This window comes from Pyxicephalus adspersus, chromosome 6, assembly GCF_032062135.1.
Source record: "Pyxicephalus adspersus chromosome 6, UCB_Pads_2.0, whole genome shotgun sequence".
Classification (NCBI taxonomy): Eukaryota; Metazoa; Chordata; class Amphibia; order Anura; family Pyxicephalidae; genus Pyxicephalus; species Pyxicephalus adspersus.
Genome location: NC_092863.1, coordinates 42,847,425 through 42,875,237, shown reverse-complemented (window position 1 = coordinate 42,875,237; position 27,813 = coordinate 42,847,425). Strand labels below are relative to the sequence as shown.

General features: G+C 37.2%; 1 protein-coding gene across 3 annotated transcripts in view; it reads left to right on the top strand.

The window, feature by feature from the left end:
* Positions 1–27,813, top strand: part of TTC28 (tetratricopeptide repeat domain 28) — a 333,992-nt gene that overhangs the window by 67,148 nt on the left and 239,031 nt on the right. The window contains exon 1 of one of the 3 annotated variants that reach the window (XM_072415454.1): positions 9,118–9,940. The exons of the other annotated variants lie outside the window; for them this stretch is intronic. Within the exon in view, the coding sequence (XP_072271555.1) occupies positions 9,914–9,940 (27 nt within the window). The 5' untranslated portion in view covers positions 9,118–9,913. Of the gene's footprint in view, positions 1–9,117; positions 9,941–27,813 lie in introns of those variants that run through there. 3 annotated transcript variants of the gene reach the window in all.

Here is a 27,813-nt window from a genome sequence, read left to right as displayed (position 1 = left end):
ATTGTTATTATTTTAATTGCCAGATTTTGACTGTCAGGCACAGATGTTGAGTGGGAGAAATCAGCCTTAATCTCGCTAGCCTGGCATATCATTTCAGTCACATCTTTGCAGCTAAATCCTGTAGTTATATTGCACCTCCAATATAAAGTCCTACAAAGATACAGACACCAACGGCAGACTGACATCACACTGTATCACTGCATGATCCCTGCTTCTCTTACAACTGTCCATGGGTGTAAACATGTTCAATCGTTACCAGAGATTTCTGCATGTCCCCAAGCCTTTTCAGGGACAAATAATGCAGTTCTTGTACATAATTAACTTGTATATAGGTGAACACAGTAACACAGTGTAACATTTGCATTATATTTTATTTATAAGGAGGTAAAATATTCAGAAGTGATGACACAAGGTAATGACTGGTGATGCTGGGTGATGTTGATTTTGCTGATGAACAACAATAGATAAAGATTGCAAAGCGTCTCCGTGCCAGCTGGGGGTAACTTAGTGCAAATATATAGATGTACAGAAACTGTATACATGTGCTATTATGCAAAAAAAAATGAACTCCAGGCAAGCAGATAAATAAGTGATATCTATCTATCTATCGATCTATCTATCTATCTATCTATCTATCTATCTATCTATATATCTATCTATAAATCTCTAATTCTCCCTATGTATATATAAAATTATATTATGGAATTTGATACAAAATAATATTTTGAAATCAACTCTCATAAAGTTTCACAATGTATCACAACTCTACTTATTTCTGTTGTAGCACACAGTAATAGTAAGTATATATAGAAATAATAGAAATAATTTTCTCATTCAGTTTATAGGTTCATAACCAATAAGTGCACACCATACACCCCTCTGTAGATTCCTCAGACCCCTGGCCTTTTGTAATACATTCAGAAACCGGATGGAAAGGATTTGTTCCCATTTCTCCTGCTTATAAAGTGTTATCTTCTTTTACAGTTACATATCTGCATATGTTCTGTGTAATTGAACACACACAGATTATTCTTATGTGATGTCTATAAATCGGCCATATTTTTTCATTTACAACCACATTCTTACATAATTAGCTGAATTCTCTTGAGTCTTTAAATCAATTGGAATGGCATATACAATTATACTGAATATAAAACTCTCTAGTTTTACAAGTTATTCTCAGAACCCCATAATATACACAATGACAATGTATCAAGTTAATTAACCTTATGCATATGGTTATGTAAATTCATACAATTAGTGAGACAAGCGTGTAGAAATACACATTTAGGGGATGTAAAGGCATTAGTATTTGAATAAAGATATATAAACACTAAATATAAAAACAAATATTTCTTAAACAGTTTGACTGCTATAGATATTGTTTCTATTATATTATGTTTTTATGTTTGACTATACTTATTTTTTTCCTTTACCTTGAAAACCAAAGAGAAGGTTTCATTACTAGGTTTTTTACTATCACCTTGGGCTCCATTAAGGAGATACTTATCACTTCCTGTGTTACAGGGACTGGAAGTGGCAGAAAATCTACAACAGGGACAATTATAAGCAATAAAATGCCTTTGTTTAATTTATAGGGCAAGAGATTGGTAGAACCCCTTTAAGCTTTAAAATCTTATCAATCCCCTAATCAGATATTATTCATCAAGTCCTGTCTTGATAACAATGTTGTCCCCGACACAAGATGGGGGGAGGTCCCCCCAAAAAAAGGCCCTTGATGCCAATAAAAACCTAATAAAGATTCTAACCTTTTCCCACTCTATCAAGAACATTAAATATTTCATGTACTTCTGCATCAATGTACAGACAAATACCAGCATCTATTCAAGAACTAGCTATGTTGGTCCTTTTAGCAATGTGAATAGATCAAGCATATCTCATCCTTGTCTTTGCCTTAACAGAACAGGTAAAATAAAAGTCACAAACTCTAATAATATTATGATATAAATACACAAAGGCAGATATTGCTCAAAGCTAATGCCGTTCTCTCTAGGTGGAATGACACGTCATCATCAGCCTAGGAGACTTAGAGGACTTTTTCTAAAACACAATTTCTGAATAGCCTGAAAGGTTACACTTTCCTGTCTGCCTACTTATATTTGCTTACCTAATATTTTAGTAGCAAATGTTTATTCCAAGTTCAAAAAACATTTAAATTGTTATTCACCTTAGGGGTAATTTACTAAAGTGTAAAGAGTTCCACATATGGCACAATATAAGTGGTCCAACATTTAACAGGACATTCCATCCATACCTAATATTTAATTATTGACAGATGCTGTTGGCTCAGTCACCAACATGTTTTTTTAACACCCCCATCCCAATTATGGTATTGAACTTAGTTCCTTCTTTGTTATGTTCTAACAATCAGAAAATTCTTCAATTGATGTAGCAGATGGGTGGACTTACAAACTAAGGTACAGATATCCCAACTTTGACTCCCTGGGAGACATACATAGTATGTGCTTACAGAAATGGCTTTTAATAGCTGTATGTCACTATTGCCCTAGCAAATTCCATTACATTCTATTATACCCTTAAATGTTTTTTTTAGCATAGAAATGATCAACTTGTTAGTTATGTGTTTGACTTATAGCACAATGCAGCGAGCAGTACACATAGTAACCAATCACATTTCCCCTTGTGTTGCTGTTGAGCTCCTAAACAATAAAATTTCTTTGCAGACTAGTTTTAGGCATTGTACATTGCTCTGTGCCTTATGATATAAGCCTGCTGATGATGGATCTTTGAAGCACAAAACATCTCAGCTATTTTACAGCACCACATTACAGAGGAGGTTTAGGATAACTCATCTCAGAGCCATCACAAGTAGTTTTTCCTGGCAAGACAGCCTCTCCTTGATTTTATTGCTGATTATATTAATATGATCCTAAGTTCAAGCTGGCAATATAGAGCTGTGATCTATTCTAGCACGCAGGTTGTTCTGTACTATAATTGGAGCTGCTGTATATTGTTGTAATTTATTTTTATAGATAATTACATATTGTACTCCCATATCAGTTAAATCATACTTTGGACGTAGTTGAAAGGAGGAAATGTATTGTGAAGCATACATCTGGTATTTTGGTGCTGTGTACGTTAATACTGCAGTTCTAATCGGTGAAATCACACACATATGGGATAGGAGCCTATTTCCTTATCATTTAATAGGTAAAACTGGGAAAAGTAAGGATGCCCGTAGAGTGTTTGGAACTGGCAATGAAACTTAGAACACCATTGAAGCTTCTATATTATGGATAGAGGCAGATTAGACATTCTCACTGGTTGCATGTCATAGGGAAACAATAGATATCAGTGACTGTCAAAGGCTGCCTCCTTGACATAAGGCAGGATCAAGAGACTATCATCTGATGTCAATGGGCATGGTTTTTCGGGGTCATAGGAGTATCATAAATTAGAATGAATTGACTTGGTTAGGAACAAATACCATGGTTAACCAATGGAGCCCATTAGAAGCAAAAATAAAAAAGAAGGTAAAGGTCTAAGCCAATGTCAACTTTTCAACTTTTCTAGTTTTTAGCTTTGTTGACAGTTAACCAGTAATTTTTTAAACTGTAAACTATAAGCTAGTAATGGCGAAGAAACTACAGTGGTAAATAAAATATTAGGGAACCCTGCATTACAAGTAAATAAACATGTTACTATATAAATGCTATTAAAGAGAAATATGGTATATTTTCAGGTATTTTGAATTATTAATTATGATCAATTAATATATTATAAACTATGATCTAGACTTTTACTGTACAAAAAGTGTTTGGTGTTTTAATGATACCATGGTGAAAAATTGGTGTCACCACCACCCTTGATGTGAAATTCTAGATTTTAAATGCTTGCTTTTACCTCAAATCTGCATTTTCAGCAAAAGTTGGAATTATTAATCTTTATGTGTAGTTCTCTATAATAAGTGATTGGATTGCTAAGTTAAGCCATGTTTTAAATAATTGATTTTGAGTTAATAGCAGTGATGCACATATACGCTGGTTAGATCTCATTGAAATGTTTGGCCCATGGGCCCTGTTATGTGGGAGCAGCATCCAGTGCCTAAGTTTTTTGGGCTGTGTTCCAAATGTTCTCCTGGTAGAAAGGCCCTCCATGGGTAAGCAGTGCAAATCATGGGCCAACACGACACAAAATCACGCCAAGCATGTTTACTAAAGAGTCCAGATGACAGACACAACATCAAGGGCCATCGGCAAGTGTTGGAAACTTTGTAAATGCCTAAATCTTCATATTACTTCATTTATAAAGATATACAGACAATAAGACTGTGATAATGGGTTCTGTCAGTGGTTGTGGCACAAAGAATTATGACAACATGGTGAAAGTCTAATTGATGAAGACTTTCACTGTGCATACAAGGCTTCATTTTCTAGGTGTTCCACTAATATCATGGACAAAGAATGGTGTCTTACTGTTATCACCCTCTGAGGTATCCATCCACCCATGAAAATCTCCTCAAAAGGACATGATAAAAAATTATCAACAAGTCTTTACTTTATACAAAACTTTTTTGGCTTTAGATACAATTAACTAATCACTTACCAGGTACACATTGCATACATTATATGAGTTGTACTGAGACCATGTTATACAGCATTAACAATCAGTAAAAAATGCAGTACACATTTTTTTAATGTCAGCAAATTTTGTATTCATTACAAAATCTTTGTATAAATAAAAGTTAATGTGTTATTTATAAGTGATTACATTCCCCAAGTGTTTATATTAGGCAAAATATTAGAGAATGTGTCAGAAACATTTTTTCAAAAAGTGCTGGCAAATTCTTTTTCGAATGCTTTTTCCTATTCCATTATTCATTGGGAGATGCGTAGGTTGGTAAGGGCGATAAAGATTCTGCCTGGACATGAAAACACGGTGGTATATACTATAATCCATCCACGCTGAAAGCAGTCATTCAGACAGAAAGTGATTGCTTACCAGGGGTTCTTGTATCAGAGTAAATATTTTAAACTCACACAGTATCCTCAGTTTTCTGTCACACTGCCCAATTATACCTTCTTTTTGCTACGTACAGCTTGACAAAGGTTACCAGATCAACCGTATGAATGGAAGCACATATGAATTAGGTGTGCTATACTGATTTACAACAAAGAATTTACACGTGTGGTTCATGTGTGTAGCTTTTATGTGCTCTAAGTGTGTACATTACTGTACACTTGGTCTTGTCCTACTACATTTTGTATGCTGTTTGTATACACACACACATTTGCATTGCCATTTGGTTAGTACATCTTTTAAAAGTCTGATCATACCTTGAAAAGTGTGTTAGCATATAGCTGTCCATGTAGTAGAACAGATTAGCAACATTTCATTTAGCTTTGTGAACCTGAAGTTGTGATAAGGCTGTCCCTATGCAGTCCATAACCTCGAGATAATAGATCCAAGGGTTGCTCGTGCTAATCGGGTGGTTTTTGGGGTTACTGACATACAATACCAAGAATGCACACGTATCAGTTAATTTCTTCCAGGCCTTTTCCAAACTGTTCGAAAAATGTCTGTCATCACTGCGTCATTGGGCCTGATTTACTAAAGTGTAAAGTGAGGTGAAGTGAGCCATGTTTTCTTCAAATATCCAATCAGGTAAAGGGGAATCACTCTCTTTTTTAATTTCCCCAGTGAATGATTGGAGGTTAAATGTGAACAAATGCTCATTTCACACTTTAGTTAATCCACCCATTGCTTTTGTTTTTAGGAAAAGAATGCATGCAGTTGTGGAGAGCCCTCGATATGCAGCTGTTAAGGTGATAACTAACACAATGAAGTCATAAAGTGTAACATAAAGCAATGTGACATTAATGATCTTTCTCATCAGCTCTTATGTCTGGGTCTTCACCTGGTCTTCTTCTGGGTTTGGGATCTTCAGCCACTTTGATTAGCCATATTGGGATAATATAATGCTTGTGAGTGTGCAGAAATTAGTTTATCCAAGCGGCAGATCCTGAAATTGTACACTTAGCTGGTATGCACCTTCAAACTAACCTGAAACTGCAGCATATATGGCATTATGATTTTTCCACCAGTTTATTTCAAGGCAGTGGGTGGATATTGTTGGCCTGAAAAAAATTCAAAGCTTAAAAAGGTAATTATTTCAAATAATGTTGCTCAAAAAATCAACACCATACAACTTTAAGGCTTATGGAATCTGCAAATGCTGCAATATATTAAACTTTAGCTTTTGAGTTTACCTACACTTTAAAGGTTTTACTTAAATTGATACCATTAGTATTAGAAAGTTAACAACCCCTTTGAAGGATCTGCCTATGTTTGCCATTTATAGCCAGCATCAGTGTGACAATTTAGGTGAACACAGAGAACAACATGGTACTGCTGGGTATGTGTCTGCTTGTGACTGGCTCCCCTACCTTCCACATGATGCTGCTAGATACCTGGTGATTGGCTGCTTAGGCATCAGCACAGTCAGGTGGGTGGTGGATGGGGAGTATTCATCCCTGTGTGAGCTCCAGCTAAGTTTACAAAGGCTAAGGCTATTTTCCTACTCCCAGCAGTAAAGGAAGTGGCCCTTGCTTTAATCTGCATGGAAAAACGAAAGGTAAAGCTACAACACTTCACAAAACAGCAGAGCCTTATTAGTCAGAGTAATATTGTTGACCTTTGGGAAGAATGTCCCCTAATATCTGTCCCAGTGGTTGCTTAGGTAGGGCATAAAAAAAAATCTCCAACAAGGGCACAGACAGCAATACAACACAGTAAGTTTATTGTTAGAACAGGGCTGCCGCACACAGTTTAATGTTTCTCTAACAGACAACAGTAAACTTGGTAAGATGAGTTTTTTTCCCCATAGGGAAGATTCCCCCATTTCCCAAAGATTCTCACTTCCTGTCCTAGTGACTTTCTGGGCTTGTCAGAAGGGACCCTTCATTTTTTATGCATGCTACCGCGTATTTAATTAAGATGGATGCCATTTAAAATTTCAGAAACAGAGGCACAACACATATATGAGCATGTGTTAATGTGGAGCCAGTAACGCTTACTTTACCATGCAGTACTGCAATCTACGTATGTGAATCGGATCTACATTTTGCATACACGTAGGTTATTGCTAAATGCAATTGTTCAATATTCCTAACTTCCATAGAACAAAAATTATGAAAACAGAGTGAATGCTCTTTTTTTGTTGTTGTTGTGTAATATGAAATGAGCTAGGATGGCATCTCTTTGCACTGCTTATTTTCTGAGAATCACACTGTCTACGGTGAATAGTTAGCCTGCATGTAGGATTAAATATGTTTTTAAAAAAGTGGTCAAATATTCTTTTGTATATGACAAAGGTAATAAAAATTCTGACTCCCACTGACTAAAACCCCTTTACCAACATCCCCCTATTCATTAAACACACCATAATCTTTGGTTAAATGGCCAGCAGACCTTTTAGTTACACATGAAATAATAAATAGAACTCTTAAATATCAATATCAACCATTACAATAAAAATATTAAACACACAACAAATGGCAACAAAAAAGAATAAATTAACAATGAATTAACAATCCCAGTTTATAACCCAACTCAAATCTTCTCTGGTTGCTGATCCTCGAGGGCCCGATGACCACTGCTTGACCACTCTGCTCCAACCTCATAGTATTCTCCCAGTCTCTAATTCTCCCAGTTTGGGAATGATATACCCCTTTAAACACAGACTATCACCATATATGTGTACTCAATCCACAACTTTTATCAATTTGGAGACTCCACACCAAAGATGGGTCCCCAACCCCACTGAAACTTCTCCCAATGAAGGCACACCCCTTCAATGGCATCCCCCACCCCAACTTTACCCCCATTTCAAAATTCCCACTTCCTATTTAACCACAAAAAAGGAACGGGAGGGTGGGAATCTTTCTCCTGCACCCTGTAAAATTGAACAATCTCTCCCCTGTCCTGCCTTACCTTTTATCACCGTAAGCCCTCTCTCACTTTTTCCTCCCTACCAGTCCCAAAAGTGACCTCCTAAGCACCCCAAAACAATTTATTAACCCTTTCCTGTCTGCTCCTTGTCTGCCCACTCATGCAGACCTTCCTCTACGCTCCCTTACTTCACCCACTCCACGCTTGTCTTTAGTGAGATGAATGAGGTATGACAAATCTGAGTTATCTGGCTTTAACTGGGTTAAAAAACATTCACTAAGACTGTATGCAGATCAGGAATATCACAATGTCAAAATAACGTTTGAACTTCCTATTTGGGTATTTGTTCAAAATCTAATCGTTAGAAAGAACTAAAGCATTTATTTCAGCATTACAGCCAGACAGCAAGCATTTTCTGAAGAAAAGTATTACCAATAGCAGCCTTCATATTTCTTCAGTACAGCTTTCCATTAAACAGTCCTCCAACTAGCAGATGGAGAACTTCTTCCTAACACACTACAATGACACATTGGAATGAACACAACCCCCCATGAAAAACAATGCAATTATCTATTAATTTCATTTGTGATGGGAAATTACAACAAAATGTGTAAAATGCATTCACTATAAAGCTATTAGATTGGTTTCAGAATATAAAAAACACTATGTAGTACCCCAGTATTCCTCATGTACAAAACAAAAGGTATAAACATTAGGAGTAAAAGCAGAGTGCAGGCAGGGACATCACTGGGGTGTAAGCCAGGGTTTAAGTTGCTGACCTTGTTATGGGGGCTTCTAAAATAACAGTAATTTGATGCAAGGCCTTATTAACTTGTATAATAATTGTGCATGTTAAGTTTAAAACATAAATGGTATATCATTAAAAGTTTTATTGATGGATTTATAAAAACATTTCAAATGATATAAATATAAGTAAAAAGTGATGCATTGACCCCAAGTTTGCAGGTTCATTTAATCCGGCTTCTTTCCGTTCCCTGTACATTTGACAATTTGGGAGGTCAGGGGTTTCTTGTGGGAGGTGGGTCTGCTGAGTGGGACTGGGGAGGTGAAGACCTCTATACTGTACATAGGGGCTGATGAAGAGACTAGCAGTAAGACCCTGCAGGCTGCTGCAATGTCTTGAACAGAACAGTGCAGGCTCTGCATATACTAGAAGGGAAGGAAGTCATTAGTGTAGAGGAGTACATTTTGTTGCTGTTGCAGGATTTCCTTCCAGCATTTCCCAAGTAAAAATCCCTGTGATTTTTTTTTTCTGCTGGGTTTGTTTTTGTTTCTGTTTTCAGTTTATTAGGACGCGTGAATTGTTCACGCAGAACCTTTCCTGCACACATTGTACAAATTGAAGACAAGCAGCGGAGCCAGGGTTTCTTCCTCTTATGGAACAGTATCCTGGAATGTACTTTTTTTGGGAGAAAGATGCGAGAAGAAAGCTGCAGCCCTTCCCCTACAACTGCAAAGCTTGCAGAGGATAGTGGATTTTAAAGGGGAGAACGCTAAGTGCTACTGGAAAATGACAAAATCCCATCTACGCCGTGCAGCTTGAGAGTACAGGACACTTTCAGATCTTGGATTGCAGATGTAAGGCATTTATGACAAAAGACAATTCTGGGCTTCAAAAGCCAAAGCTCATCTATTTCACTTTGCCTTTTTTCCTTAATGTGATCAAACATTCGAATCTCCTCCAAGCTCGAAATCCTTTTACTTCAAATTACTGTTTTTGTCAAGACGCTTTACCCTATATTTTTAACCTTTTTCCCCTCTGGATTTGATTAAACTAAACTGGGATCTAAGTCTCTTTTGTTCCTTTGATTGGGTTTGGTTTTTTTGTGAATTTTCTCCGAAAAAGTAAATATGCAACACATTTAAAGGAGCAGGAAGCATGACTGTCGGCAACTGTAAAATTCCCACGTCTACAACTGTCTCTCACGTCTCTTGATGCTCAACAATTTTACGTCCAAATATGATGAAATGGCAGCCCCGGAAGAAAGTAAGTTGAAACTAAGAGCGTACGGCTGTGTTCATTTATTTTATTATTGCAGTGCTTTTTTTTCAAATGCCTACCCCGTTTCCAGTCCAAATTCATTGCAGTGTTTTGTCGTTAGCGGCAGACGCTCCAATAACTTTCAGCATTTTTCCTTTCCTCCCCCTCTGTTTCTCGTCTTATGTGTGTTGGCAGGGCAGTTGAAATCCGTGCTTGTGAAATTTTCAGTGTAATATCAGTTTAATCCTTGTAATGCTCTGGGGTTGAGAAGGGGCGTCCAACTGTTGTTTCTACAAAAGAGATCTCACACTAAGAAGCCCTAATCAGAGCTGGATTATGGGTAATTCTCGTTGGCACCAGCAGATTTTTTTGACTCTAAATTGCAGAAGGGAAAAGTTTGCAAGAGAGAAAATCTGTATTATTACGAATATCAGTATGGTCATTTTTGCAGCAGGGACAATACCCAGCTTTTCAGGAAATAGTACCTTAACCTGTTATTTACTTGTGTGGCTCAGCAAGTAATCCCTGCCTTCTTAAGAGACAGCAATGCCCTCTGTCACATACTAAGCGGTCTCTTGTGATGGTATAGTCCCTAAGCTACTTGTACGAAAAGGACAATTCACAGTCGTGGACTACTTCTGAATATGTTGGGTTGCATGATAATCAATGGGTTGTTTGCTAGCTAGCTGTAGAAATGAATGGAAACCATGCTGAATATAAGTTCATCAGCATTTTTTAACTCTTTAAAGAGGGTGCATTTAGTAAGGGCTGAAGCAGTTAATGTCTTTTTCTTGGAGAGTTTCTCCCAGGGCCCACTGGGGGGCGAGCAGCAGATGTAACAATGGAACATATGTTTTCTTAATAGATCTAAAGCAAATAGTAGCATGACTAACACTTTTGGCTTACATACCAGCATTGGAAAAAAGGTTAAATGTCTGCTTGAAAGATGCTTACTTTCTTAAGTATATGCTGTGTGCTGCTAAGTTTTAAACGGCTAGGCGAACGATGCAAAAGCAACCGCCTGAGGCTTGAGACATAATTTATTTAAATCGCATTTGCAGTGAAAAGATATAGAATATCAAACATAAGCTGTAAGTGATGAAAAAGCCCCTGCCAATAGAATTACAAGGTAATGCACCTATCCTGTAATACTGTGACCTGATCAAGACAGTTTATCCTCTTCTGAAAAATCTGATTGGGAATATAATATTAATTAGCGACACTTTTTTGTAAATGGGTTAGAAAAGGTCTAACAGGCGTGACGCTTATTGTCGTCTCTCCTGGTAATTAGAGGCTGGTATAGAATAAAGGTGGAGAGTGTTCTGCAGCAGTGATCGCATTGTTTGATGATACGTACTGTAACATGTTGCTACTTCTGAACATAGCCCTGTTGTCAGCATTGTGGATCAGCATGGGAGGCTTCACACTGACATGCAGATGGAGTTAGAAGTTGGCACGTAGAATTGTCCTGCATAGAAGCTATCCTTTATTGTTCATATAAATGAGCTGTTTTTTCTTACTATAAATGAGCTTTTACAGTAAATTAGGGTAGAAACTGTTACCCTATAATGGACATTTATGTTATATACAGACATGTTGTAGGATATGTGTAAAGGAGTGGGGCATAAATTTCCTTATTCAGATAAAAAGATTGGTAGAGTGGGATTTTTTTGTTTAAATATTTACCTATTAATTATTGAAGTTTAAATTTAAGTAAATAATTTTAAATTATTAGGCAATAATAGTCAATAAATAGTAATAACCAAGCGTTGCTTCCAGATGGTATCATGTTATTGCAATACAAAAAGAATTTGTGTACTTTGTTGGCAGGAATAAAATTGGAGATATTGCTATATAGCATTCTTTTACAGAACAATATATATCTGCGTGGTACTCACTCCCTTACCATATACTTGGTGCAGCATGGCTCCTTATTTACCTTTACATTCTATTCGGTGGGATCTCTAGCAGTTTTTGTAATAGAAGGCATTCCATGTATATATATGGGACATCTTGTTTTGACAGACATAACTTTTACAGGTTTACACATACCTCTGGTAATTATGGCAACTGAAGCTTTCAGACTCTTCAGCAGATGAGAAAAGGTGTTCAGTGATCATTGACAAAAATGTTCATCTTGGGGTTTTCCATACAAGCAGTTCAATATTTGAACACCAGTTATCATCCATGCATAGATTTCATAGATTGTGTCATTATCAGCAGCCAAGGTAAAGGCCTAGCACACCTTTCAGTTGGTTCATATACTCCTAGATTGTAAGCTCTTCGGGGCACGGTCCTCTCCTCCTCCTGTGTCACATTCTGTATCTGTCATTTGCAACCCCTATTTAATGTACAGCGCTGTGTAATATGTTGGCGCTATATAAATCCTGTTTATTATTCTTATTATTAATAATAATAATATTAATAATAGGTAAATTAGGTTACATTCTTTATTTTCACTTTTAGCAATGAAACAGAAATCTGTAGGTACTTGGAAGGGCCAGTTCATTAAAGGATCAAGTTCACTATTTTACTAGCTCACTAGCTTCTATGTCTTGGGTGCTCCAACAGTGAGATGTCCTTGATTTGATTCCAGGGTGTGTTACTGGAGTTTTCCCAGTGTTGCCTTTTCCAGCCCCTTTTGCTGCATTATCCATCAAACAGGCCAAGTTGTAGAACCCTCATAATGGCTGTACGTGTGCATAGCTAAAGACTCAAGTGCTGAGATCTCAACCAAAGAGTGCCCAAGGTGACAGGTTAATTTTACTCTCTAACATCTACCGGAAAATAATAATAAACCCTGGGTGGACATATCTTTTTATTTCCTTTCTCTGCATTGGCTCATTCATTTTCTAATTTTAATACCCCCTCATGTGTGCTCCTGTATGTTCCTATATAATCACATTATCTATATATATTCATCATTACCGTTTACTTTAGCTGTGTAGTGCAAAAAGTTATAATGAAAGCCAACTTTTGAAATGACTTTTGCAGCCATTTGATGGTTCTGAATGTTCTACAAGCCACGCTGATAAGTCGTCTGTCAGTCTACTACTGTAGGATGACAGATGTTTGTCTCTGTGATTGATGCATACATATTCATGTCACAGTGGCTGCCTATAATAATGTAGGCCTATGTTTCCTCATGTTTCCAGGAGTCTCACATCAGATGGAATGAACACTCGTGAATTATTAGAATTGATACAATTTCAATATGGAACTGTTTATAGAGATTCTAAAGAGTTCAGGCATTGTGCCTGGTTTTACACTTCACAGCCTGGTGAGGAAAAGCGAGCAAAAGAAAAATGTGAGGATTGCAGTTACAGACTCTGGGGAGATGGAAGCTTTGCATTTTGGCCACACTTTATAAACCTACCCACCATTTCCTATTAGTTGCTCCCCATGTTTAGAGAGTGTAGTGCACTGAATTATTAGGCCTGACACTTACTGGGCTGTGTGTCCTAATGCTGGAGTTGTAGAATGCTACAAATAAAGGCCTTGCAAGTATCACATGGCACTGGTTGGATGAAGAATAAATGCTGAATGTAGCTGCTTTGTCATGAAAATATTAATCAGGTTGTATTTTTGGAGCCATATTCAAATTCCACCTCTGTATTTATAATGGTGATCGTCACTAGGACACGTGCGGTAAAATCTTCCAATAATGAAACCTATTCTGGTGATGATTTTATCCGCTATTTGATGTACAGCCCTACGTAATATGTTGGCGCTATATAAATCCTGTTTATTAATAATAATAATAATATTAATAATAATAATCTCACTGGTAATTGCTGTTGCTGCTCTGTGCCAGAAAGTGAAAGAAGGAGAATTGTTACAGGAAAATCTCTCCATCTCTATTGGAAACAGCAATAGCAACAAAAACATTTTAGGCCCTTCCACACCTATGCATTTTCCTCTTGATGTATTTTCTATTAAAACAATGAAAATACATCAAAACACATGCAAATGTGCATCGCCATGCATTAACGTGCGCTCATTTCTATGATTATTAAAGCATATCACAATGAATATAAATGTATGTTGACCTGTTTTGGTATGCATTGACATGTGTTGGCAGGGTGGATGTGTGTTTTATATTTTGACATGTGATTTAATGTTTTTCAATTTTTCTTATGAATAAGAACGGAGGAGGTAAATAATCATAGATATGAGAATACCTATGAACATTTTTAGTAGAATGTGGAATGATTGAAGCTGATTTGTCATTGCTTATCGTGTGTCACAGGTATATAAATTGAGGGTCAATCTTTCTGCTTACAGATAGCAATAAAAAAAAAAATCTGCCTAGCTCTATCCAATACATGAAACGCTTTCCTTCCATGTTACACTATAGTGAGCATACAGATGCCCCTGGCCTTAATAAAAACTTGCAGTCCTAAATTGTTCAAATGTTGACATGGAGCTTTTTAAGAATTACTGTAATGCATGAATAAAAAACTACAGCTAAAGTGAAATTCTTAACTTTCCTGAAAAAAAAAATTCTGCTTTCCGTGCCTGCCAATGGATGGTCAGATTTACAAAAGCCTAGGTATGTAGTCAACTGATCCCCATTGAAAGGGGGAAAGTCAGTGTTCAGATTGGTTTATATTTCTCTTCGGCAGGGATTATTTTACCAAGCATATAAGAGTTCAGACACATGGCCAGCACCAAATAATCATGGAGCATTATTGCCACCTAAAAAGTAGGTATTTCTGAATTCATAGCAAATACCAAATCTTTGCTTCATCTTTGAGCCACTGCTGTTCTATACTTCCTTGTGTGTCAGACAGCATGTCCCGGCCCCTGTTGGGCACTGTATACAGTATTATACTGCCACCATAAGTAGATCATATAGGTTTACCAATGCCTGTAAGTACATGTATAAGTAGATTTTTCCAGTGTTTTTTAATTTGTTTTTGGCTATTGGGATTAGTCATTTGGTTTATTAGTTAACATTTTGTGGCCATCTGTATGAATGTGCATCTAGTTAATATACCAGCTCAGCACATTGAAAAAAACTTACATATTTTTTATATTTCTATATTAAATGTTGCCTTTATTAAACCTGCAGGTATGTCATACGGGGAAAATGTCACTTCAGTCAGAAAGAAAAATAAATTTCATTGTTAAAATCATCCATTGTTTGTCATGTGCTCTGTACGGCACCCGTGTGTTCTGCTCATATTCTTATTTATAGAGATCAATATTCTCTGCATGCATTTCTGTCATTCATCAACATGCAGATTGCTTAAAATAATAGTAAAACAACAATATTTTATAAACTTTTTACATAAGATTTAATAGATTTAATACCTATTTACTGAATGTGAAGGTTGGCTCTAAAACCTAATGCTAATGTATATGGCAGTAGTGTGGATTTTGGTCTTTTCTATGATTTGTTCTATTTCTCTTCATAGTACTGAACCATATTCATGCACCAAAGCAAAGTGTACCAATACTTAATAAATATAATTGATGTACAGATATTTCATCATAACAGGAAATCAATGACTTTTTTTTATTCCCTAACTGCCCATAGATAGCTAAATGTTGACTTGCTGTTTTTGGTGTAGCATTTATATCTTATATTCCAGCCTGTGTTCTATGCTTACTACAACTTGTAGTTTATTTTTTCTTTTCCAAGCTGCATTCAGTCTAAACCAAAGAGCATTGCGCATTCCATTACACACTGGAATAAAGTTATGCCATCTTGTTTTGTGAATGATCTCATTCCACCCCATACGTATTCATATCTCCATTTCTGACATTTCTAGATTTATATGCTTTTATTCCCTACCTCTTCCCACTCATGGAAAACAATCATCTGAACATCATTTTTACTCAGATCATAAATCTCTTATCTTCAGTTCTAGCAGCCAGTATGATGCATGTAACATTTCTCAAAAATAACTGACACCTAACAGAACTCCCTACTTTGATCTGCTGTTAAAAATGGTCTAGCTAAATTGTTTATATTTGCCTGACCTTCTCAGCTTCCAAGCATTCCATTCTTACCTCGACTTCCCAGCACATCTCCAGCCTTTCCTAGATAACCAGAGAGTAAATCTGTACTCCTAAGGCTTTGCTTGCTTCACCATCACTTCCTGGGACCTCTGGTCCATACATATTTATCATCCTGATGTGCCACGTGTCTGTGTTATTACTGCAGCAGGAGTGCTGAGGTTACACTCTGCCAAGGACTTTCTTTGTTAACCCATTGCAGAGAATGCAGCGAATAAATGCATCCTAAATCATTCACTAATAGGTGTCTTATGCTAGCCATTAGTTGTAATGCTATAAAGGTATTGATGTCTTGATGTGATTTACACATAATGAGGGCATGGTATAAAATATCTTCTTGTGATGCTGGAACCCCTATAAGCCATTTTTTTAAATAAAAGGCCATCTACCTAGCATTAGAATAAAAGAAAACCCAATGACTAATCTCATGTAACGTTTAGTGTTTAAAGTCATTTTAACTTTTATTCTGTGCTCTTTAAGTGGAAACTATAAGTGGCTATGCTGACACTCATTGTACAGGTTGGCTTTGTCTTCTGAGTTCAACAGCAGTGCATGTAAAGAATAAATGGCTGTAAAGAGGATGAAGGTGATCACCAGTGCTGTAATGAATAGATGTATGAAAAAACGTCTGTTGCCTGCTTTTTTTTTCCTGGGTTGGGGCCCATTGGGAATTTAGCCCACTGCAATGCACAAGCAGGTGTAAGTAGGCCATTAGCCACTTCTACTTTAAATTAGGAATGTACTGATGATTTCATGTCAAGTTTTTTTTTTTAAACATAACCTGTGTCATAGTTCAGACAGGCCACTAAAATGTTGTAAAGAAAGGTAGGATGATGACTTGATGATTGAAAGCATGTGTTATGTGTACGTTAAGACCTGAATAGAATGCATTGGCAGCCTTTCTGAATGTTACCTGGTGTACTTGCAGCACTAGGTTAGGCCACTCTGTCACTGCAGCCTTTCAAGAAAAAAATCAAGCTTGACAGCAATCAAGCAGCGCTCCTCCTTTCCTGCCCAGGACTCTGTACTAATATTGCGATTATGTAATCACTGGGGAGCAATGGTTGACATAGAAACTACAAACCCTGGCTAAGCTGCAGCACTATTAGAAAAGGGTACACTGGAGAAATTCATATACTGTGTACACTCGGGTCCCTAGAAGCAGTCTAATAATCAGAGGTTATCCAATCCATGGTTTCAAATAAAGAAATAAACGCATAAAACTGTGTGTATAGTTTTTTCCCACTGCACTGCAGTTGAATGTATAGATGTATGTATATATATATTGAGAGAGGGAGAGTATAGTATAGTATTTGTTTAATAATGAGACCAATCGAGGGTACATTAGAGCCCTTTGACACTGGTGTGGTAATGTAAACTGGTGCAATGTGGTGCCCTATACTGTTTATAGCACCCTAATGCACCATGGCTGATTGCCGTGCATAGCAATGCATGATCAACTACCGTTTTTTGAGGCAAAACACAAAGAGTTTCATGCTGTATTACTGCACAGATCTAGAAGACATACACAAAGAACACTAATGTTCCAATATTGTTTCTGTACCTGAACAATATCTATTTAGCCCAAAGTTCTTCTTCAAATACATTGGCCCTGATTTTTTAAAGCTCTCCAAGGCTGGAGAGGATACACTTTCATCAGTGAAGCTTGATGATCTCGAAAACCTGGAATGGATCTGGTCTAGTATTCAAAACATTTAACTGTAACGAAATCTATTCCAGGTTTGCTGGATCACCCAGCTTTACTGATGAAAGTGTATCCTCTCCAGCCTTGGAGAGCTTTAATAAATCAGGCTTATTCTGTCTGTTAAGATTTTTTTGTCAGCTTAGTACAGCTATACTAGTCTTCTTACACTGTTAACATTTGTCAGTGTTATTTCCATCACTATCACTGTGACCTTTTGTCATTGCCACTGCTATTTTTGTGTGTGTGCTGGTATTTTAGCTCAAGGGGTTTCTTCACCTAAGCATTGATTTGTACTTTGAATAAGTAACAGATGCATTTACCTTTCTCGGGTACTCTAACCAATATTATATTTGTATATATCATAAATATGTTTGAAAGAGGGATAAGCTTTAAATAAATTACACAAAGTTTTATTTTTAAGTGAACCTGTTTGTGCCTTAGGAGAGTATAGCTAATAATTCTGCATCCAAAAGTGGCTAAAATTGCTTCCAAATCAATTTGCCTATATCTGGGGAATCCCTGGATTAAATCACAAGGCTCAGCACAGAGCTCTGACTTTTGCTCAAGTCGTTATTAAGTTTCACCCATTTACACTGCTAAGGCCTTCCCAATTTTATTCAACAATGCAATGACAGATCATTTTCTGGCCACTGAGGTCCTGGGATTGGATTGTTAGTATAGAAAGGCTTGTTAACGGGATGGAGCTTGGCTAAGTGCCAGAAAAAAGTAAAACCCTGTAGGCTGTACTGGTTATTGGATCCCACGCAGGGGAGATGCAAAGTGTGCCACAGCAAGAGGGCTCTGGACCTTTATCAGCCATCAGGGCCCCCATGGAATCTTCAAGTCAGTTTGGTCGGGGGTCCTCAAATTAGGGCTGCACCGGGTCCACTGTTGGCGATGTCCGGCACTGGTCCTGCAGCTGGACAAGGATCCACACATTATGTTTTTAATGAATAAAACAAATACATGTGTGTACTGCTAAGACACTTTTGGATCACAAGAGGTTAACTTAAATTATAACACACAGTTAAACTTTTGCTCTGGCCAACTTTATAAAAACAAAAAAGTTGCTTCCATAATCCATAATCAGAATACCCAATCTTTAATTTCCCTTGATGAATAATGATTTGTAACTGCAGCAGGTAAATACATGGTAATTTTTTTAGTAACTAAAGACAAAGATGTATAACACCAGCTTAGAGACATTTTACAATAATATAAATAAATGTAAAAAGTCCCAGCATCATCTTATTAACCATCTAAGAAAACTTAGACATAACAATAATTTTTAAATATTCCACCGTGGATTGGTTTGTTTTTATTTAATTTCTTTCCTTTTTTTCTTCCTATTTACATTTGATTTGCAGATCCTTTAGGTTATATTCCTAAATATTTTTTTAAAATGGAAAAAGATAAACATTTTATTTACAATGACAAAAACGCCAGGTCTCATTCACAGCTTGGGAATTATAATGTGCATTGTGTGAGGTTCCAGGCTTTGTTTGTGTGGAAGTAAAATTTCTGCCAGAACAGGGTGGTAGCTCCACACTTCCATGACTATTTGCACCAAGTAATTGCTTCTTGGTTTCCTATTGTGTGCCAGCCTATGCTGTTCTGTGTATCTTTGCTGTCCCATAGATTGCTGTTTGCCGAGCCATTTATTGACTTGCCTGTCATAGGAGGAAATGTGTGAGGACCGTGAGATTTTAATATACTGTAAATTGTTCAATTCAAACTGTGCTCCTTTGTGGTGAGATATAATCAGACTGCTGGTTTCTCTCAAGCACTATGCAGTTGCTTTGCTTTATTTTTTATTCCTGAAAACTCATACTGATATTGGGCATATGATAATGTTGCATGGCATGGCTTCTTTTACTGGGCAGAAATATTAAAGAGTCCTCTTTATGTGACGTTCTATTTTTTCTTGTACCTTGATGTTTTTGACATGATTTTAGTTTAGTTTTTATGTACTGTATTAGCAGTTTTAGGATTTCCATATATATTTTTTGTAAGGGGAAGTCATTAAATTGTCCAGCTAAAGTAAACCTGTTGCAAACCTGGACATTTTAAACTGAGAATGTGACAATAAAATACACAAGTAGGGGTTACCTTTTGGTATTAATAAAGCCAAAGACATGGTGAGCTGAAGTTTTATGAAAACCTTGGCATTAATCTTGGCCCCACTGCCTCCTAGTTTCTCAATGCCCAAGGAGGTCATCCATTACCTTTAAACATCCCACAGTAATATGGGGGCTCAGAAGGTTGGAAGCTATTGGGCCATACATATTATTTCAGATACTAATATCACTTAAAAAGATAATTTTTACTAAAAATAAATCTGCCTTTGTCCTTTTAAAATTGGCCTACTCTGTGACAGATCTCTATTTTTCTACCCTTAAGACTTTAAACTGCAATGTTTACTCCTAAATAATATTTTTTTCTATTTACTAACTAAACAAATATGTTACAACAAATATTTCAAGTGTGTGAACAAGAAGTTATCTGTTAAAATTCACAACCCATCTCATAGCTTGGTATTCTGTCTGCTGTATTGTAGGTTTCAAAGGCAGACTGATGGCAGTAACCCAAGGATCTATGTTACATGTAGACTGAAGCTTTTTCCTTAGATTTTGATGAATTCACAATCCCTAGAAATGCAAAATATATATAATTATTTGTACATGATTTTTGATCCTCCTTGGGACAACGTTAAGATGAATGTCAAAACCTTGGAGTTAGCTGGAGACTGTATGACTGCGGCAGGGACATTATATTTTAAGCTTCTTTAGGGTTGGGGTTTATGTGATTGGTTCAGTGTTCTCCGTACAGCCAAGTGTATTTTTATAAGTAAATAAACATACATTTATGAGCACTTATAGCTTACCTTAGTGCGGAATTGATTAAATATCTTTTGTTTTCACTCTTTTACTGGAAAATTGGATAATTGATATAAATTTAGCCATTCACATTAACCAAACTAGATGTGTACAACAACATAATTTTGCTCCTGAACACGAAATGATTCACTAACTGTCATCCAAATTGGAGGAAATGAGCTTGTAGCATCCCTATTTCCTCACTTAGGGTACATTTTTCACTTAGAATGATCAAAATAGCAGTGAGTGATTCCTAATGAGACAGCCCGGTAGGAGGTTTTTATCAGTCAAGTTTTGGTCACTGTATTCCTGCTTTAGCTATCCAATGCCATTTATAAGCCATGTACATATTTAAAATAATTGTTAGTGGAAACGATCTTCGGTGACCATTTCTGGCAATGTTAGAAAGAAGGAGCGATGTACAGCCTTTTACTCCTTTAAGGAAAGTGGAGGAAGGGGACAAGCAGTAGACATCCAACTGGGTCCTCTACATTGAAAAGAACAGTGGTCCTTCGTCATTTAGTGATCCAGCAAATTGGATCAATAAACAACCTTGATGGACAGCTGTGCAGAAGCTACATGTTGCCCTGAGACAATGAGAAACGTTAATCTATGAATGGTGAAAATCTAGCATCTGAATTTAGCATAAGAATTCTTTGTCTTGCATTAAAGCACCAAACATAAAATAAAAGGTTTTATTCTTGCCTTGGCAGTAGCTTTTGCCTCCTGTCTTCATCCCATTCAATCTCTGGGCACAGTAGTAAAACAAGGTTTAGAAGATGACACCATAACTCATGACAGGGGTCATAGATATCAGACACTGCATAAAAAATAAATAAACAACCACTTAAGACTTTTAAACTTTAAATAATCTAAACTAAATTTACACAATAGTGTACCATATAAAAAATCTGACGTGTTAAACTACCCATTTAATGTGGTGTTAGATGTAAGTAAGAGACAAAAGTACTAAAGAAATATGATTTCATTTGACTGGGCATTTACCAAAATAGTTCACCTCCTGCAATACACAGACAAAAAAGCCATAATGACAAGATCAGTACAGAGCCTGGTGGAAATGAAGAAGAGTCTACCTCAAAAAAACTGATAAAGCAGGCCTGGAAGGGAACGGTATGAAGACTGAATAATATGATAGCCTCCAGAAAGAAAACAAGATAAAAGAAACACTGATGATCTAAAGGCCTAGAACTGAAGCTTCTGTACAACTCTTTCAAGTATCTGAGAGCTCTAATAACTAAAGATAATGATATACATGCTTGAATACTAGCTAGGATATCCATAGTACATTGCTGTTACTTTACAGTAGGTGATATGATTAAAATCTGTATCCAGAACATAAATAATGTGGATAAACCTTTTTAGAAGAAAAAAGGATTTTATAGGGTTACAAAGGACCTAATTGATCCCTATTGTTTAGTTTGCATTTTTCATTTTTATGCTTTTTTTAAAGTTTGTGTGATGTGTAGCATATTTAGGTTGTCACAAAGCAAGGCAGAGATTGGAAAAATATGAAGCTGATACCATATACCTCCTCTTCTGAAAATGCTAAAGCTACATACACACTTCCAATTATTATCGTTGGAAAACGAACGACGAACGTTCATGCACGATATATACGAACGATCGTATAGCACCGATCCTGCACATAGAGTTAACGACACGATCGTTCATAGATATTGTACACACAATAGATACGATCGTTTGAGCGACAGAGGAACTATGTGCACGACAGTAAAGTGAACGGACGTTCGTTCATCACGCATGCTCTGAACATGGACGATCAACGAACGACCGTACACACGAACGATGCTCAACGATCGTCGTCCAATCCGATCCGTCAGTCCGGTCGTTCGTTTCCAGCGACTTTCCTCGTTCGTCGGCGTCGTTGGTTACTTTTTTACCAACGATTTTTTGCCCAATCGATCGTTCGTCGTTCGATTGGAACGATAAAAATTGGAAGTGTGTACGCACCTTAACTCTAATCATGCTAATTTTATGGCTTCTCTACAATCTTCTGAGTGCACTTTGATTTCAGTTGCTATAAGCCAGCTTCAGGGCAGTAAGTCATATTGCATTGAGTTCGGGGGATTCCCATGAAAGCAAGGCAACTTGTAATAATTTTTAGAAGTACTTACACAAGGGCATAAATCTAATCAATGATCTTATAGTCTAGATCATTCATCAAGTGGACCTGAACTCAAAAAATACTTGCTTTGTTATAGGGAACATCTAAAAGTATTACCTTTACTCTAAAAATGTATTCCCTTTCCCTCAAACTCCTCCTAAAAATTAGCAGTTTATTTCTTGTATGTGGGTGTGTCTAGGTAATCTGGTGCCTACAGCCTCTTATCTGTATATCTGCAGTGTGGGGTCTACCGGTAATTCACTGTTGCAGCCGACTGCAGTGACTGCAGTTTGGAGTGGGGATTTGGTGAGGTCACCCCTGTTCTTCTTTCTAGAGGCTCTGTTATGAGAAATCAAAGCCCATTCTATTCCAAGATGGCCACCTGCACATAGACTTAGAACAAGACATGGTACGGATTAATAGCAACAGAGACACCTCAGCCAATTTCCGTGACTCGTTTTTGTCTTCTGTCTAACGTTTTTGGATACAGCTTCTGTTGCAGTTCCACCTAAAGTTTTCACTCATCTGGAATGTTCATCCAAAGTGTTGAGTCTATTTGTACAAAATTAAAGTTTAGAAGAATTGCAAGAATTGGACAGAGTCTTATTGACAGACAGAAATCATTTGCATGCACAGGGCTTTACAAATAATGAGATGCAAACCTTGGTAATTACACTTATGCAGTTTCCCATTAGCCCCAGATAATTGCTTATAATTATAATTTTTTGCCAGAAAATTAATCTGCTTTTTACAGACTTAATTGTTATTGCTAGTGATTGTGATTTCCGTTTATTAGACAAAAGCTTCATTCTACAACGGTCAGTGTGCTCAGCCTTGACTTTCTAACTTGTATATGGCTACTTTGCATATTTAAAACATGTACGAGAGCTATTTATATAGCTGTTTCCTGCATAAGTATATTAAGACATTTTGAAATCAGATATGCATCAGTGTGGGTTTAATTGAGTGAAATAAAATTAGAGTGCATTTCGCAGGTTATTGTCTAAATTAGTATTATGGGATTAACGGGAATGGAGCTGCACCGTGACTGCATTACCTATAAATTTCTTCTCCTTATGTTTAAATCACACCATGTATACACTACTGCATCCATTTTCTATCCATATGTCACCTTAGGCTTGGTTTGTTAAAAAATTACTTTGTTTCTATATCATTCATTTCATTTCAGCTGCAACTGTTCACTTTGGCTGCCTCTTCCTTTAGGACCTCAGCGTTGACGTATTGGAAAAAACACTTGCTAACTGAACTTTAATGTTGCAAATACTGTATAACGTGATAAAATGTAAAATACACCACATTAAAAAAGTTTGAAAAAGTCATGAAGCAGCAGTTGGTTCTCATTGTAGAACCCAGCAGATTGTTTATGGTAGCTGGCAACAAATCACCTGCATTGGGTATAGCTGAGATTATATATTTTGCCCCACTTGCCCAGGGCTTCTTTCTTTCATCTGGGCATTTGTAACTTTGGGTATTTTGGTGTACTGGGACCACAGACTGCTCAGCCATGTGAATGCTTGCCAGTCTAACTACCATGTATTTAGGTATAAATCAGTTGCCCTATGATGGCAGCTGATGGGCAGAGAAAGGAACAGAACAAAGAAATAAACTTTGAGTACTATATCATTTAGGCTCCATTGTTTGAAATTTAGTACTGTAGTCTCTCATTTTGCAGTCTGTATTTTACTATAATCATAAAACGACTTTTACCTTCATCGTAGTGTGTATATATATGTTTAGGACACAGGTCCAACCTTGTTTGACATAACTATTTGTTTGGTATAGGCAGCAATATTATTTAAAGTAAACTTGCATGTTACCCTTGCATGGAACAGTTAAGCTTTGTACACACTTCCAATTATTATCGTTGGAAAACGAATGACGAACGATCCTGCACGATATCTACGAACGATCGTATAGCACCGATCCTGCACATAGAGATAACGACACGATCGTTCGTAGATATTGTACACACAATAGATACGATCGTTTGAGCGATAGAGGAACTATGTGCACGACAGGAAAGTGAACGAACGTTCGTTCATTACGCATGCTCAGATCATGGACGATCAACGAACGACCGTACACACGAACGATGTTCAACGATCGTCGTCCAATCCGATCCGCCGGTCCGGTCGTTCGTTTCCAACGACTTTCCTCGTTCGTCGGCGTCATTGGTTACTTTTTTACGAACTATTTTTTGCCCAATCGATCGTTCGTCGTTCGTTTTGAACGATAAAAATTGGAAGTGTGTACGCACCTTAACTTGTTAAATTTACTGTTCCCTTCGGAGTAGCTCATTCTCATCTTCTCCTTTGACTTTTCTGCCCTTTGGCTGCTGTGGTAACTGTAAGAAAATAAATTCCTTCCACTTCTGAGTCTGAAGAGACATGTGATTCAATGTCCTTTCTCCCATGTGGCAACATTGGGGTTTATAATGACCTAAGCATTGTAACATGCAGAGGACAGTCCACAGCCTTTATATGGGTTCCAACTTGCTCTAGTAGGAGACTACAAAAGCTTTGTTTCTCCAGCCTATAGGCTTAACATATGTAAGTGCTGCTGGGGTGAAAGTCATAAATGTGTTCTTGGTTTTAAATAGTACTGCTAAAAACAAGAGATAGGTACTGTCTCCTAACGTCCCTTTATTTCATCAACATGCTTGCACAGAGAGTGAAACCAGAGGGTTCTGCTGTTATTGTGTTATTGCCTTTCATAGATTTTGGAAAGCTGGTAACCAAACTGCCTTTCATAAAGTTGATAAATACTGGTACCCAATGCCTTTTTTGCTTAGGGTACCAGTAATACCAGTAAAAAGCACTTTTACTTACCTTATCCCTTAATTTTACTTACCCTGTTTTTCAAACATCCGCACACACTAACGCTCCAAGATGGCCCTAGAGAAGAGACTTAGGGAGATTGATTATATGAGAGGAGGAAGCTTGTGGGAGAAAGGGATAAGGTAAGGAAGAGTTGTTTTTACTGATAGCCAAGGCAACAAATTTGCATTTAACATTTTTAGAGTGACTTTCACCACCTTGAAAGGGTATTTTTTTTTAGATCTTTACCATAGTTCAGCTTTAAGTGCCATATTATTGGATGCTATAAAACAAAGGCTAAAACCTAAAGAAAGTACCAAAGGAAAATGAAGGTGTCTTCTTCCCTTCAGGGTGGTTTGATGAGATCTTTAGGTGCATGCAGGCACCTTGTGTTACGTTTTGTGTGGAGCAGCAGTTAGCTTTGAATGAAGACTGGTTTTGGTTACCATCAGTTTTTTCTGAGTGGTGTAAAATATTCTATGTACAAGACAGCACTCATATGATTAAAGGTTGCTCTACACTGATAGGGTCGGCTGACCTCCATGACTGAAACACAATATCCCCACACTAAACAATAACACCAAATTGTTATGGGTTGTAGTTTAATTCCTTAATTGTCACACTTTGTTAAGGGCATGGAGGCATTTTTCTCCAAATCAACTGACCCACTTTCTTATAAGCAGCCATTCACCATTAAAGTGTTAAGTTCACAGATGTTTGGCTGACTTTGCAGCAGTGTATTTTTCTCATGCTTGAGAAAGTATCTTAATTCTGCCTGCAGATATGTGCATATTTAAATACGACTTTAACAGGAATGCAGACTTCATATAAAAATTTCCACAAACAGTGGACCGTTTCCTGCTTTAAGCAGTCTGTAAAAGGTGCAGAGGTTGTTACTACTTTACGTTTATTTTTTTTCACATGGTGATGACTGAAAGACTTCCTGACTCACACAATTTTATATACTACTATTCCAAATGTACACATTGACAGCAGAATGGGTCTGACACATTATGCCAGTCATATTACCCCTGTTCTGAATTAGAATTTAGTACTGCAACACTGCTGCAATGCCTGTATTGTGTGATTTCCGCTCAGCAGTACTGGAAAACCAGCCATGGGAAGCACAATGAATTCTACAAAGCTTTCACTAAGGGTGTGCTCACCTTATACCGTGCCAAGGAATTTTTCCCCACTTTTTATGGGCAACAAAAGCTTTATAACATAACTTTAAAGCAGTTGCAAAAAAGACTTTCACACGGTTTTGCTTCAAACATATCAAGCACTGCAACCATTGCACATGCGTCAAATCATCTAAACCATCTGAGTTATCAACACAAGGTTGGAGAGACATTTCAGGGTAGCAGTTGATAGGAGTCAATGCCCAGCTGTCAGATACTGCAAGCACTGTTATTCTAATGGTGTCGAAAAGTCACATATAGACCACAAATTAGTGCCTTGTTTTTAAGATATGTTGCTACTTGTGGGCAGGAGAAGTTGAAATACTTATTCATTGGGTGAAGATGAGAGAAGCGGGGTGTAGGAATGGTTGGCTCACTGATAAAAAAGAGTGGAAGGACAGTGGGACATGAAGGGGAGAGGAGTGAAGGTGTGAGTGAAGGTGTGGTAGAAAAAGGGGGGCACAGGCAGTGATTTATACAACCCTGCCATACTGCAGACAACCCATAGACCCTTTAGAGATGGTTGGACCCAGTGAGAAAGCCATTACATTTGACTATTGTCATATTCACTTACACTTGCCCATGCTTCCTGTTTCAACCAGATTGTACTGCTTACTTTTTATTCACTTATGTAATATTATGTAATGTTTTGGCTAGTGAGTTATGTTGCAGAATAAGGCGTAATGAGTCTGGCAAAGGTGTTCATAACCCCACAGGGGCCAGCTATGGTTAACAGCAATCCAGGGACTGGACAGGACAATACTACTATGCCACAGGGCACATTAAAGGAAAATTGGTTGTGCCCAAAGAACCATTAGTTATTCTAGAATACACAATTACACAAATGAGCTAAAAATGTTATAGCAGTTTACTCATACTGTGGAATGAGTTACCATTACTTTAGAGGTCAGACCATTCAAGTGACTACTTGATCACGAATAATTGAATACAATCAACATAAATCTCTACATTCAAAACTGGTGAAAAAATAGGTGTGGTTCAGACAGTAGTTGCTAAGATGGTATTAATGTTATGTTATATGTAATGTATGCAGTTTGCACTGATTTGTTAAAAAAACCCAAAAGTGCTAAATGATTCCCTTTTTTGTGT